Source organism: Oncorhynchus masou, chromosome 32, assembly GCF_036934945.1.
Source record: "Oncorhynchus masou masou isolate Uvic2021 chromosome 32, UVic_Omas_1.1, whole genome shotgun sequence".
Lineage (NCBI taxonomy): Eukaryota > Metazoa > Chordata > Actinopteri > Salmoniformes > Salmonidae > Oncorhynchus > Oncorhynchus masou.
In genome coordinates this window covers 31,695,619-31,708,749 of record NC_088243.1, presented here as the reverse complement: position 1 = coordinate 31,708,749, position 13,131 = coordinate 31,695,619, and the positions used below count along the sequence as shown (strand labels likewise).

The 13,131-nt window shown below is 45.2% G+C and overlaps 1 protein-coding gene across 1 annotated transcript in view; it reads right to left on the bottom strand.

Annotated features, from left to right (window-relative positions):
• Positions 1–84: 84 nt before the first annotated feature.
• The window catches only part of LOC135525927 (centrosomal protein of 170 kDa protein B-like), a 45,409-nt gene continuing 32,362 nt past the window's right edge, over positions 85–13,131 (bottom strand). The window contains 13 exon segments of the mRNA XM_064953901.1: positions 85–3,954; positions 4,099–4,150; positions 4,254–4,347; positions 4,668–4,756; positions 4,918–5,055; positions 5,480–5,615; positions 6,320–6,548; positions 7,830–8,051; positions 8,054–9,526; positions 9,628–9,745; positions 10,267–10,407; positions 10,636–11,576; positions 11,660–12,145. Of these exon segments, the coding sequence (XP_064809973.1) occupies positions 3,734–3,954; positions 4,099–4,150; positions 4,254–4,347; positions 4,668–4,756; positions 4,918–5,055; positions 5,480–5,615; positions 6,320–6,548; positions 7,830–8,051; positions 8,054–9,526; positions 9,628–9,745; positions 10,267–10,407; positions 10,636–11,576; positions 11,660–12,145 (4,340 nt within the window). The 3' untranslated portion in view covers positions 85–3,733.

Genomic DNA, 13,131 nt, shown 5'->3' with positions numbered 1-13,131 from the left:
ATGTGTTGAGTTCTACAATATTAGGCCTACATCAAACAAGTGACTTTGGAATAAATATTATGAAGATGACAGTACACCACATAATTGATTACAAATCAGTTTATTACAAATTGTGCACAAAATGATAACTTTTTCAATAGATTAATTCTGGAAAACATCAATAAAAAATAAAGTGGAAACTTTTTTGTTTAGGGTGCAAGAGGCAAACAACCAAAAAACCAAACCATGGTGATGACATTGAAGGGATACGAACAGGTTTAACAAAATGGGACTCATGACTTACACCAAGGTATTTCTAATTTTGATGAAGAACTGCAATGAATAGCACAGAGCCATTGCAATCAAAAGCTCAAAGAGACAGATTTAACTGAACTCATACAAGTACTGTACTTTGTGGTATGAAACAATATAACCCAAAAGGCTTTGTGGCACTGAGGGAAATTGCAGTTACTACTTCATGGAAAGCTACACAAACTGGTTAGAAAAGAGGAAAGCACTTGTGGTGGACTGCAGTCCTTTAATTTCATTGAACTTTCAGCCTCCTCTCATTCTGGACAGGAGAGCATTTATACAATCTTTAAAAGAATGAACGCAATCCCATTAGTAAAAAAGGGGGCTTAAAGTGTAGCTTCTCAGCACATTAGGTTGAGGGGTCCCAATGGTATTACAATAGTGCAAAATACTAGATGGAGGTCATCTTCAGATCAAACTTTTAGATATGTACATACATTATAAGACATGTTTATTTAATTTATAATTGCACAGAATTTCTGCTAATTGTCACTCCCAATTATAATTAGATTATAACAAAACAATGAACAGCATGTGCATTTTGCTTTTGACACTTCACTTAATAGGCCAAATAAACTGGCATCAACAACACAGGAGACCAGGTAGTGTGGTGTGCTTAATGAAGGAGTGTACAGCAATAAAGGGGGAGGAAATATATCCAGAAAGCAAAACTGTCAGAGAGCATTTGAGTCCGTAAAGTGTTCACTTTTACTATAAAACATAAAAGGAGAGCCGCACACTCTAGGAGCTCCGATGCAATCATTTTAGAACCAATGTTTCGACAGCCAAGTAGTCTTCATCAGGGTATAATGCCAAACACTGCGGGTCACTAGTTTATATAGTTTGAAAGGACACACACAAAAGCTTTTACTAGGCGTTTCAACGGTAAACTTCAGCAAAATTGAAGCCACGGATCACAATTTAAACCGAGAAAGGGGAATCAAGAAGGGAACAGAAAGTAGACAGCGCTGCGATATCGCTGACCACACTATGGACAGCTGTGCAATCAACTGACAGGTTGACAATCAAACCTATCGGCAATACTAACAAACATTTTCCAAATGGCGCTTGCTGGTAGAAGTCCTGAATAAGTCCTGTGTTTTATTCGGTGTTAAAGCTTAAAATCTCTGGGCTGAGCTTTGCAACGACTCACTCCAGACAGTTGGCTGTTGTCAGGTGATTAAACCTAGACGTTCTACCGCACCACTAAGCCCCACTGCCCTGCCCACCCAACCATATAGTACATTCCACACAGATGTTCAGTTCTGAGAACAAGGACACTTCTAATATCAGACATGAAGCAGACATAATTGCTACTTTCGACTCTAAAGAATAAGGCACAAAACACATCTGATCATGACATGTTTCTACTGGCAACGTGAGATACCTTGTGAAACAGTGACTCCTAGACCCATTCTTACATTTCATCTCTAAAATGCTTCAGTCTCTTTTAAAAGACCAGAAAAATAACATTCTTCTCTTAGCTCAAAGCAAGTGTCCAAGTGCCAACTTATAAACTCTTTAATACTATATAAATCATTACAATTAAATACGTGATATACATTCTTCAAGTCTGGTCCATAGAGATAAAAAGTGGTCAATAGAAAAAGAAAATACAGTGGGGAAGTCTTTGATAAACCCAGTCACTGGTTTATCAAGGGATCCTGGAGAACACCTTTCTACTTATTCATACATTTCATCAATCAAAGTCAAAATTGTATTTAATTGCATTAGTAAGAGATACTTAATTAAATAAAACATACTCAAGCGGATTTTAAATATACTGTGCTCTAAGTTCATTGCAGCAACACTTTCCCAATTAATGGAAATCACTGAAACATGTCAATAAAATGCATATAATCAAGTATCATAATCAAGATCAACTGAGATAAGAATTCAGACCCCTTGACTTTTTCCACATTGGTACGTTACAGCCTTGTTCTAAAATGTACTAAATTATATTTTTTCTCCTCATCAATCTACACACAATAACACATAATGACAAAGTGAAAACTGTTTTTTTAGACTTTTGTGCAAATGTATAAAAGAAATAAACAGAAACACCTTATATACATAATTATTCAGACCCTTTGCTATGAGACTTGAAATTGAGCTCAGGTGCATCCTGTTTACATCCTTGAGATGTTTCTACAAATTGATTGGAGTCCACCTGTGGTAATTTCAATTGATTGGACATGATTTGGAAAGGTACACACCTGTCTATACAAGGTCCCACAGTTGACAGTGCATTTCTGAGCAAAAAAAAAAAAAAGCCATGAGGTCGAAGAAATTGTCTGTAGAACTCAGAGACACGATTGTATCAAGACACAGATCTGGGTAAGGGTACCGAAACATTTCTGCAGCATTGAAGGTTCCCAAGAACACAGTGGCCTCCATAATTCTTAAATGGAAGAAGTTTGGAACTACTAAGCCGCCCGGCCAGACTGAGCAATCGGGGGAGAAGGGCCTTGTTCAGGGAGGTGACCAAGAACCCAATGATCACTCTGACAGAGCTCCAGAGTTTCTCTGTGGAGATGGGAGAACCTTCCAGAAGGACAACCATCTTTGCAGTACTCCACCAATCAGACCTTTATGGTAGTGGCCAGACAGAAGCCACTTCTCAGTAAAAGGCCCATGTAGCCTGCTTGGAGTTAGCGAAAAGGCACCTAAAGTATCTCAGGCCATGAGAAACAAGATTCTCTGGTCTGATGAAACCAAGATTTAACTATTTGGCCTGAATGCATAGCGTCACGTCTGGAGGAAGCCTGGCACCATCCCTACGGTGAATCATGGCGGTGGCAGCATCATGCTGTGGGGATGTCTTTCAGCAGCAGGGACTGGGAGACTAGTCCAGATTGAGGGAATGATGAACAATACAATTGTGCCAAGATTGTAGCGTCATACCCAAGACAACTCTAGGCTGCCAAAGGTGCTTCAACAATGTACTGAGTAAAGGGTCTGAATATTTATGTAAATATGATATTTCCGTTCTTTATTTTTAATACATTTGCACACATTTCTAAAAACCTGTTTTTGCTTTGTTATTATGAGGTATTGTGTGTAGATTTATGAGGGGAAAAAACTATGTAATACATTTTAGAATAAGGCTGGAAGGTAAGAAAATGTGGAAAAAGTCAAGGGGTCTGAATACTTTACAAATGCACTGTATATGGCACAATAATGGCCTTGCCTTAAAGGGGTTTTCCCTCAGCTGAACTAACCAATGCATGGCTTTAGTGTGTCTTCTACAATCTCCTTCTCACACCATGGCAGTTCAATACGCATTTCAGTTCTCTAGTAGTGTACACACAGTGCAGTAGTGTCATCGTGCAGTGGGGCCACAGTTGTCTCTAGCAGTACCCATTTCCCCCTCTCAAATACACTCTCTCAACACCTGGGATTGTGACGCAGCAGTGAAGAGGAGGCACTGTGTTCCAGAACCTCAGACCACATAGCTCTCTGCCTCTGAGGCCATAGCTGATCTCCTGACACTTTCACTGGAGCTGGAAGAGGAGACCCCACCCTCACCCCGCTGGGAACCTAATGATCTCCAGTCTCTCGAAGGGGCCCTGGATGGCCTTACACTGGCTGAGGAGGGGGAGATAGGAGTGGAGGTTTTGGCTGGCTCAAGATTCCCACTGGGTTCAATGATGGTGTTGATGACTGGGAAGGGGACAGACAAATGGCACAAATCAACATCTGAAATGCTGAGGGAGAAAAGCAAATGACAAAAAAGAAATAAAGCTTTTAAGTGATGCTTGTTTACATGGAGATTTTACTCAAGATTTGTGATGAAGGTGCACTTGCCTTCAAGTTGTCTCTGAACTCTTCTGAGCTCTTTGAGAATAGATGTGATTTCCTGAAATACAGATAGGCATTTTACACTGCAGAGGGAAATAAACAATACAGCAAATCATCGGAAATACCTATAAACCTGGTCCAATAAGTCTGGAAATACCAACCTTGTTTGAGCCTTTCAGGACAGGGATGTCATTTTCAGCATTGATCTTTGCTTCAATCTCCTCCCAAATGTCCTGTTTGTTGTGGAATAGTACCCTGAAAGCACAAAAACAAACTAACTCGAGTACAGACAAAGCAACCACGTATAAAATGAGGAATTACTAAACTGAATATCTGATGTCCCATATCTCCCTAAGGATAGACTATCTGCCCAACACAGCATATTCTACTCACTTTCAGTCCATTAACCATGCTGGCAGGCTGTGATCACTCACTTAGTCATGCAGAGCTAACTGCATATCAGAGAGGATTAATACAACCTCTCATCTGGTTCTGGTATGAGCTGTGGGGAGAATGGCCTGACAAAGTATTGTGAACTTTTGCACATGCTTCTTGTCAAGGTAAAACATTCTTACTTTATTTTCTCAGCTAGTTGCTCTGTGTTTTCTCGAATAGCCAGAGAGATCTGGGACACTGGATTCAGCATAAGGTCATCAACAACAACCTGGAGAGAGAGATGACAGACATTCAGTCAGCTCTCCACTTCACAAAGACAAGGCTGATCACCGCTGGGCTAAACTGCAACTTATCAAGAGACAATCTATTTGCTTTTAAATTAAATTCTCAAAAGGGATTGAAATGGTATGAACAATGTTATTGTCTAACCTCTTCCTGGTTCCATCCTCTGTGCTTAGAGTTGTGTTCCTGCTCATTCATCATGGTCTGGTCAGGGTCCCTGGCAGCAGGTGAACCAGGGGGAGCTCTCTGGTAGTTCACACCAGCCTCAGGAATAGGATGGACCAACTGCAATACAACAGGAGCCAGACATTAGTTAAGGGTGGTTAAGATATGTGCCAATCACAAGGTAACATATAGAAACAGAGCAATCAAGATGAATCCATGGATACGACCCCATTATTGACACCGAAATGTTTTGCATTGGCCCCAGATGTGAGAGCAACCAATTTAAATGTTGTTGTGAGAGTGAACTGATAAACCTGCACCCGAGAAGGCTGGGCAGCCTGAGGAGATGGCTGTGCTGCTTGATAGCATGGAGTGAATGGAAACTCTTGGTTTAAAAGGTTGAGTATGTCTTCTCCAGCCATTGTAACATGAACCAGTGAAGACAGGTACATATATACTTTAATGGGTGCTAAAGAAAATATATAAATTGAAAAGCTCTCCATCAGGCCCATAAGTGTGTGACTTGGCAGTGTGGTTAACATACCTCGTCCTGGGTGGTCATGGTAGAGGCAGGTGTGTTGGCCTCCACTCCAGAAGAGCTCTGAGGATCAGTATCACCAGCCACGTCATGGATCTCCCTGGCCAGGATGGCCAGATCTTTAGCCAGGTCCTGACTCAGTCTAGAAGGGGAGAACAGACCAACATAGAGACACCTCAGGCACTCTTCCAAGAGCGAAAAAGTGTTGCAGTTTTGAAGCAAGCTTTCAGAGGTTTTACACATTTTGCCATGGGGCGAAGAGACATTTTTGCAATTTTATAAGACATGTAATGCTGTTTTTCTAATTTTGCCAAGGGGCAGAGATATTGTTTTGGGCATTTTTACAGCTAATTTCCTGTAATATCCCCACAAAATTGTCATGGGGTGGAGAGAATTATTTTACAGTTTTAAAGCCAATTTTCTGCAATTCTATACATTTTGCCATGAGTAATGCCATGTTAATTATATCTGAGTGAGAGTGACTAACAAAATCCATGGGGGCTCCCTGAGCACATGCCCTGCGTGCCCGGTCAGTATTTGGCCATGATTACTACATGTTTAGATAGCTTGCTAGACTGACTTACCAATCAAATAATTGCTAGCCATCATTGACTGACTGCTAATGGCTGACATAAAAAGAGAAAAAATGCTGATGCACAAACAAATTTCTAACTCAATGTTGAGACGCCGATTGAGATCCTAAAAATAAATAAATATATATAAGACATATAGTCTCTTTATATATATATATATATATATATATATATATAAAAAAGAGACTGGCGCCCTAAGCGGCCGTTTATGCCTGGAGCCAGCCCTGGTTGTCCCCCTGCTATCTCAACTCACTTTGCTATCTCAGCACTGTGGGAGGACCAGTTCTGGTAGGCGTCTCCCTCGTGACTCTCCTGGTCCGAGTCTCTTGAGCGGGCTTTGGGGCGCGGGGGGATGAGGGGCTGGGAGCGGGAGGCTGAGGGGGTCTGGGAGCGTTTGTGTTTAGGGGTGATCTGGTTACCAGAGTCATACTCCTCCTCCGAGGTGGAGGTATAGTCAGAGCCTTTCTGCCGTCGTCTGGAGCCTTGGAGCCATGAATTGGTTTGAACGGTGTTTGTGAGGTTAGGAGGATGAGGAGAAGGAAGGCAGGAAAAGACAGAGACACCATGAAAAGGACACCGCAAAAAAACTACAAACCCCAGATATCGCAAAACACCCAAATATACCCCAGAGACCCATACAGAAGGGTTTTTGTAGAAGTGCTCATTCAGATGGTAAATGTACTGATGCAAGATCACAACCTAAGTCTTTCTGTATATGTTATTCATTAGGATTTTCTTTTATTCAAAAACATTCACAACCTGAAATGAGCACTCAACCCAACAATAGTAATGGCAACTGTAAAAAATAGTAATGCTGTTGAAGACCATAGAAGAAGTCACAAAGTAAAGAGAAATGTAATTATTATCGCTCAAAGGATAATGTACGTACAGTATTTGACATCTGACCCACAATACTCTCGTAATTTTCTAGACAGTCTTGTTATGATTGAATGTTATATGATGATTATGAGAACATTGAGCAGATGGTATCCACTTTCACCACAGGTATTCTAGGGGAAATTCCACGGTAACAGAGTGATGCTGAGACTGATTATACCTTAAAAGCTATGTCAAACAAAAAACAATCATTGCAAAGTCAGACAGACCATACAACTCCACAGTAACAGAATGGCGGTTTGTGCTGTCATTCTGTTACCAAACTTTGCATCTGCACGGTTCTTAAACTAAATGTGTTTTTGTAAGATTTTCTGTGGAAATTGTTAAGTTGTATAGTTTGTTGAACTTTGCAATCATTGGGTTTTGTTTTGCATACATTTTAAAGTGAAAAATCAGCATCTGTTACCGTGAAATTGCCCCTATAGAAAATAATTTCAGGGGTTATATTTAAATTACAAATAGAAATACAGCATAAGTGTTGTTAGTGAAGGTCCTTATTAAAAGCCAAAGGTCAGGGACCTTTAAACCATGGCTCATGAAACAAATCTCCAGAAGAATACAACCGAGGCTTGCCCCCTTGTAACTTGTTAGTTGAACTAATTGTCTCAAACTCACTTAAACCAATTCATCCAGACCATTAATAAGACTGGTCTCCTTTACGTAAACCTACATTGTGATGCTTCCAATCCAGAAGTTGACATTTTTATGTTTCATTAAATTTCTGAAACATTTCAAGATTGTCTGGGACATATTTAAACACTTAAGACAGATTTTTCTACCTGTAATGACCACTTTGTCAAAAGATGACCACTTTGTCAAATTGTTATATCATATTTTGCACAGAGTAGACTGTGTGTGTAACTCACTGGCTGTGCTGCTGGTGTATTTGGCGCTGCTGGAGCGGCCGCGGGTGATGGGCTTGCAGGGAGCTCCAGAGGCCCTGCCTAGCACAGGCTTAGAGCTGGGTCTGGCGACTGAGGCCTTACGCCCAGAGCCGCTGTTGGACTCTGTGCTGCGGTTGGAGAAGCCTGTCCTGGGTGCGGAGGACTCTGTATCACTGGGAGTGGTGAAGGAGCTGGTCCTCTTCCGGGCAGAGCCAGCATGTCCAGCCTGGAGAGCTGCTTCTTACTGTCCTGGGAGGCCTTGGTGGTCCCACTGGCCTCCTGGGAGATCCTGTCCGTCTCTGTGCCCTCGTTGTCGGACGCCTCGCCCAGGCGAGCCCGACGAAGCATGGAGGCTCTAGTAGGCCTTGGGGCATACATGCTGTTGGAGCGGCTCAGGGCCTGGGACACTTTGGAGGACTTAGAAGACTCCTCCTTCTGCAGGGGGGTGGTGTACTTCTTGCGTGCAGTGGGCCGGTAGCCCTCCTGGTCTGAGGAAATGGTATCAGGCCAGTAGGGTAAGCTGGAGCCCTGGGGGTCATCGCTAAGGTCCATGGAGCCATGTTTGCTCACACTGCGTCTCATCCCCAGCCTCCTGCCTGGTTCAGGCTTACTATCTCTGCTATCTTCTCCCTGAGACCTCTGCTTTTCTGACAGGCGATTATGGGCTGACAGCTGGCGACTGGGCTCCTGGGTGAAGGAGCTGGCAGAGGACCTATCCCTCTGAAGGCCACAGGTGATAGAGGGCTTCTTAGATCTGGTCTTGGGTGTAGTCTGGTTGCTGCGCTGGCTGGCAGTGCTGGCTGAGTCCATGTCAGACTCCCCAGACAGAGTGTCATCTATGGGGCAGGGAACTACATCAGTCTGGGCCTGGAGCTTGGCCTCCAGGGCAGCCAGAGCGTCCTCAGTCTCCTTGAGGTAGGAGTGGGTGTCCTGGCTGCAGATACCCTGGAACACCTCAGCAGGGTCTGGGTCATTCTGAGGAGGCTGGCTGGAGATGTGGGGGAGTCTGGTGACCTGTGCAGCATCACTTGGCTGGTCCTTAGTGAAGCTCTCCTGCCTGACCAGAGACACTGAGATTTCCTTGGGCTGAGGGTTGACTCTATCCTGGTAGTCCAGCTTGGGAGCTGACGAGTTGGGCTTCACAGTCTTCTGTGAGTCCTGTCCACCCCGTTGTTTGGTCAGGGTGGCTGTGGAGAACTGTGGTGTATTAGGAGGAGGTGGTGGTAGTTTTCTCTCAGTCCTGGGCGTATTGGGTCTGGATCCCCGCTCCTCAGAGTCAATGTAGAATGATGTAGACTTGGGTGGGAGTCTGGGCCTCTCCTCTTCTCTGCTCTGAGATAAACTCTTGTCTGTCATATCTGGTGTGGGCGTCGTCCTCTGTTCTACGATGGAGCCGTCGTCTGACTTACTGGCATCACTCAGGCTGTCTGGGTCTAGGTCATCCTGTACAGACAGGTTGTGGAGTCCCTCTTGTGGACAGAGGGCTCTGGAGCTCTTCTCTCTGACATCATAGGTAGAGTAAGTGTCCTGATGGACAAGAATGCTGGGAGTTGGAGTCTCATTCTTCTCCACCAACGGTGCCTGAGGCAGAATCCGCCGTGTTCTGGAACTCTGGCCTTCTGATTCCACACTTTTGACGTTGCGACTGAGCATCGCCTGATAGCCGGTCCTCCCACCAACTGAATGGAAACAGAAGGATGCATTTTTTATGAAGTTGATAATCAGGACTATAACTCATTATCATTTCAAATTCTGTGCAAATTCCCATCAGGTGTCTTACCTCCTCCTGACAGCTCAATCTGTGAGGGGATGTCGAAGAGGCCTGAGGAGGGGCCAGAGTCTGTGTAGCTGTCTGCCAGGCTGGCCCAGCGAGACACCCACTTAGAACCACCAGACACCTGCATGAAGGATCACTCTAGTTATTAATGACACAACAGCAGTCAGTAAACACAATAACGCTTACAATACAAGGAAAAATAACACAATCCCGTTCAAGAAATTATAATTTACACTTTAAAAACCTATTAGGGAATAGACACATATACAGCTGGGGATGTTAGTGTCATTTTCAGATATAAAAAAATATCCTATGACAGCAAAAACATGCCAACCGCCACAAAGCCATTCCTATTCCTCAGATAGAAACCAAGGACACCACAAGAGAAAACCAGTTGGTCACATCCAAACCCAGCAGGAAGTAAAGAACTACAACACCAACACCCCCATAAACCAAAAGACACAACACAAAATCTGCGAGGGAGATAAGGAGAAACCATGGAGAATCAAGAGACCAAAACATGCAGATTTGTGCTTCCCAGTTTATTGACCCAGTAGATGAATTAAATGACTGATTGATTGTTTGTTTGATTGCGTTAGCTCTGGGAATCTGTCACCACACGGAGGCCGGCTGGGGGTTTACCTGCAGCTGATTCTGTCCCTGCCCTGGAGCTGGCCTTAGATCCACAGAACTACTCTCCCTACGCTCCTCCCTGTCCTGAGGCTTATATGCTGCTGCTGCAGCGTGGCTGGGCTGCTCTGGCCCCTCAACAACCCCAAACACCTGTCAGAAACAAAGCATGATGTGTGAATGCTGTCGCTCCAGGGCTGTCGGCTGCCAAGTCCTCTACGCTCCTGTGTGACACCCATGATGGCTTTTGTTAGATAGCATGGCTGTCGGATACTTGACAAGGCAGGTTCTCAGGCTGAAGCTCATGGCATGACAAGGTGTGATATTAAAACAAACTTGGAGAGATAAGACTATTACAGAGAGTAAGGCAAAAAGACTTGCTTGGTCTATCTTGCTGCGTGCCTCCACCACCTCTTCATCCTGGACCTCTGTCTCGATGGTGTAGGTACCTGCTTCACTCAAGGCATCGTCCTCCTCATTCCCCAAGCTTCTGGGGCTTCCGGCCTCCAGGGTCCGTGCGGCCTCCAGGCTCCGTGCGGCCTCCAGGCTCCGTGCGGCCTCCAGGCTCCGTGCGGCCTCCAGGGTGTGGTTGACCAGGGATATTAGAGGGCCGTTCAGGGGCACAGGCTGGTTGAGGGTGGAGGTCTGAGTCAGATATGGGACAGGGGGCTGAGGGGGGCTTGGTGGGGTATGGTGGGAGTTGGGCACTGCTGCCATTTCTGTTGGTGGTGAGCTGATGGTAGGAGACACAGGTGAAGTCTTCCTCTCCCAGGTTGTGTTCATGCTCGGTCTAGTCTCCTGTCTGGACTCCCTCAGGAACTCAGCAGTGAAGTCCTGGGCCAGTTTAGACCTGCGGCCCACACTTCTAAAGGGCCTGGGCTGTATGGAGGAGGATTGGGAAGAGAAGCTAGTATTGATCCGATCCTCTGTCTTCTCCCGCCTCAGGGAGCCGGCCCTCTGGGGGCCTCCAGAGCCCGGGCCCTTCAGGGGTATGGTATACTGCTGGGTGGGGGAGCTGGGGCTCAACTTCTTCTCCAGCTTGTTCCTAAGGGCTGGGCTGTCGGGCTGGACTGTGTTGTTGGTGAAAGTCTGTGAACGCTTCTTGCGTGGATTGTCATCAAAGAACTCGATGACGAAGGCCTGCTGGGGGTCTTCTTTGCCCTGGCTCTGAGGAGGGGAGTGAGTCTCTGGAGGGGAGTTGGACAGAAGGTCCTCTGGTTCAGGGGGTGTGAAGGGTCTAGGGGGCTTTGACTGGATAACCTGCTTCCCGTTCACAACAGAATCCTCAGAGTTGCCCCGAGTCCCATCCTTATGGTGATGGCCTGACGATAAATACAGAAACATGTTAGCTTGAAAGCTCTGACAGTAACAGTGGATTCAGTGTATATATCATTGAGTCACTCACCTGTGGAAGCCTTGTTATAGATGGGCAGGTCACTGTTGGTGCTGAAAATGTCCTCTGTCCGAGACCACCTCTGCATCATGCGCACATCGCTTTGGTCCAGCCAATCAGCCACCTTGTTCTCTGCTGACATCACCTCTGTGGGTGCGGTGACCGCCTCCTTACTCAGGAGCTTGCGTTGCTGGCGGAAGGAGAACTTGGTCACATGGTCTTTGATCTTGATTTTACCCGGCATGCATTCATCAAACTCGATGGTGAAGGAGGCGTGGCTCTGCACCACAGGGGGTGTGCTGGTGGGGGCTGGGGGGAGAACAGGGACAGCAGGGGGGTCAGTGTCCTTAGTGGGAACCTCCTGGAGCTCCCGCTGCTGGAACTCCTTGGTGGGGATCTCAAAGTAGCTGGGCTCCCTGTGGTGCGAGTAGATGGGCCTGGCCTGGCTGTCTGACAGGGAGCCGTTGACCTCCTGTCTGTAGCTCTTGTTAGTATTCTCTGTAGGGGCAGACACAGGGGACAATATAGATAAATACTATACAGACCAATACTGTAAACTAGTGATTTTGGGGGGGCAGGGAAATCAATAAAGTTGAATATCGCAATATTATTTCGGACAATATTATATCGATATTTGATATATTTGATATCATTAGCATTAGCTAGCGCTCGTGGGTGCCTAAACTCACACTTTCATTTCCCTGACTGATCAAAACTAGTTTTATCATGCTCTCTCATCTCTCTGCAGCGGACATATAGTGAGCAATATTTTTGGAACATCAAATCGCAATATCGAATCACAATGCGCAGAATTGTGAGAATCATGAGAAACGCAGGACATATCATAACGGCACCTAATTATCATGATAATAACGTATTGTGAGGTCCCTGGCAATTCCCAGCCCTACTGTAAACTGCAGGCACAAAGGATATGCAGTATGAGTTGGGTAAGGGAAGGAATCACAGACACTACTCGAATGAAATATTAAATATGCAAAGGAAAACAAATCACAGAAAAACTCTGCCAAGTATTCCCTATAAATCTGCAGCCACAAATAACAAGGTGGCTTTGACTAAGTAAACAAACAAAAACATCAGCCAATCAATTGGTGCCAGGCCAGCTGCCCGTGAAGAAATGTCACTGTGGGAGCTTGGAGTCCAAAGGAGAGTGGTAATCTGTTCCAACCAGGCTGGGCAGCATGAGGCTAACAGTCACCCTCCCTACTCTCTCCTCCACCCTGTCCCCTGGTCTTACAGGGGTAATCCATCACGAGGCACTGCCCGCTGGCCTGGGATGGCCCTGGACCAACCTGGCTCAGTGTGACACTGGCAGCTCCTGGTCACAAGTCGGCACTACAGAGCTAAACACCATCCTTCTCTCAATGGATGTATTGAAAACTTTTGGTGTGATGCATAACAAAGTATTATGCTTGCAACTCTAATCAAATACATTTGGCTGTAACCTTTATGAGTTAGCACAGCTA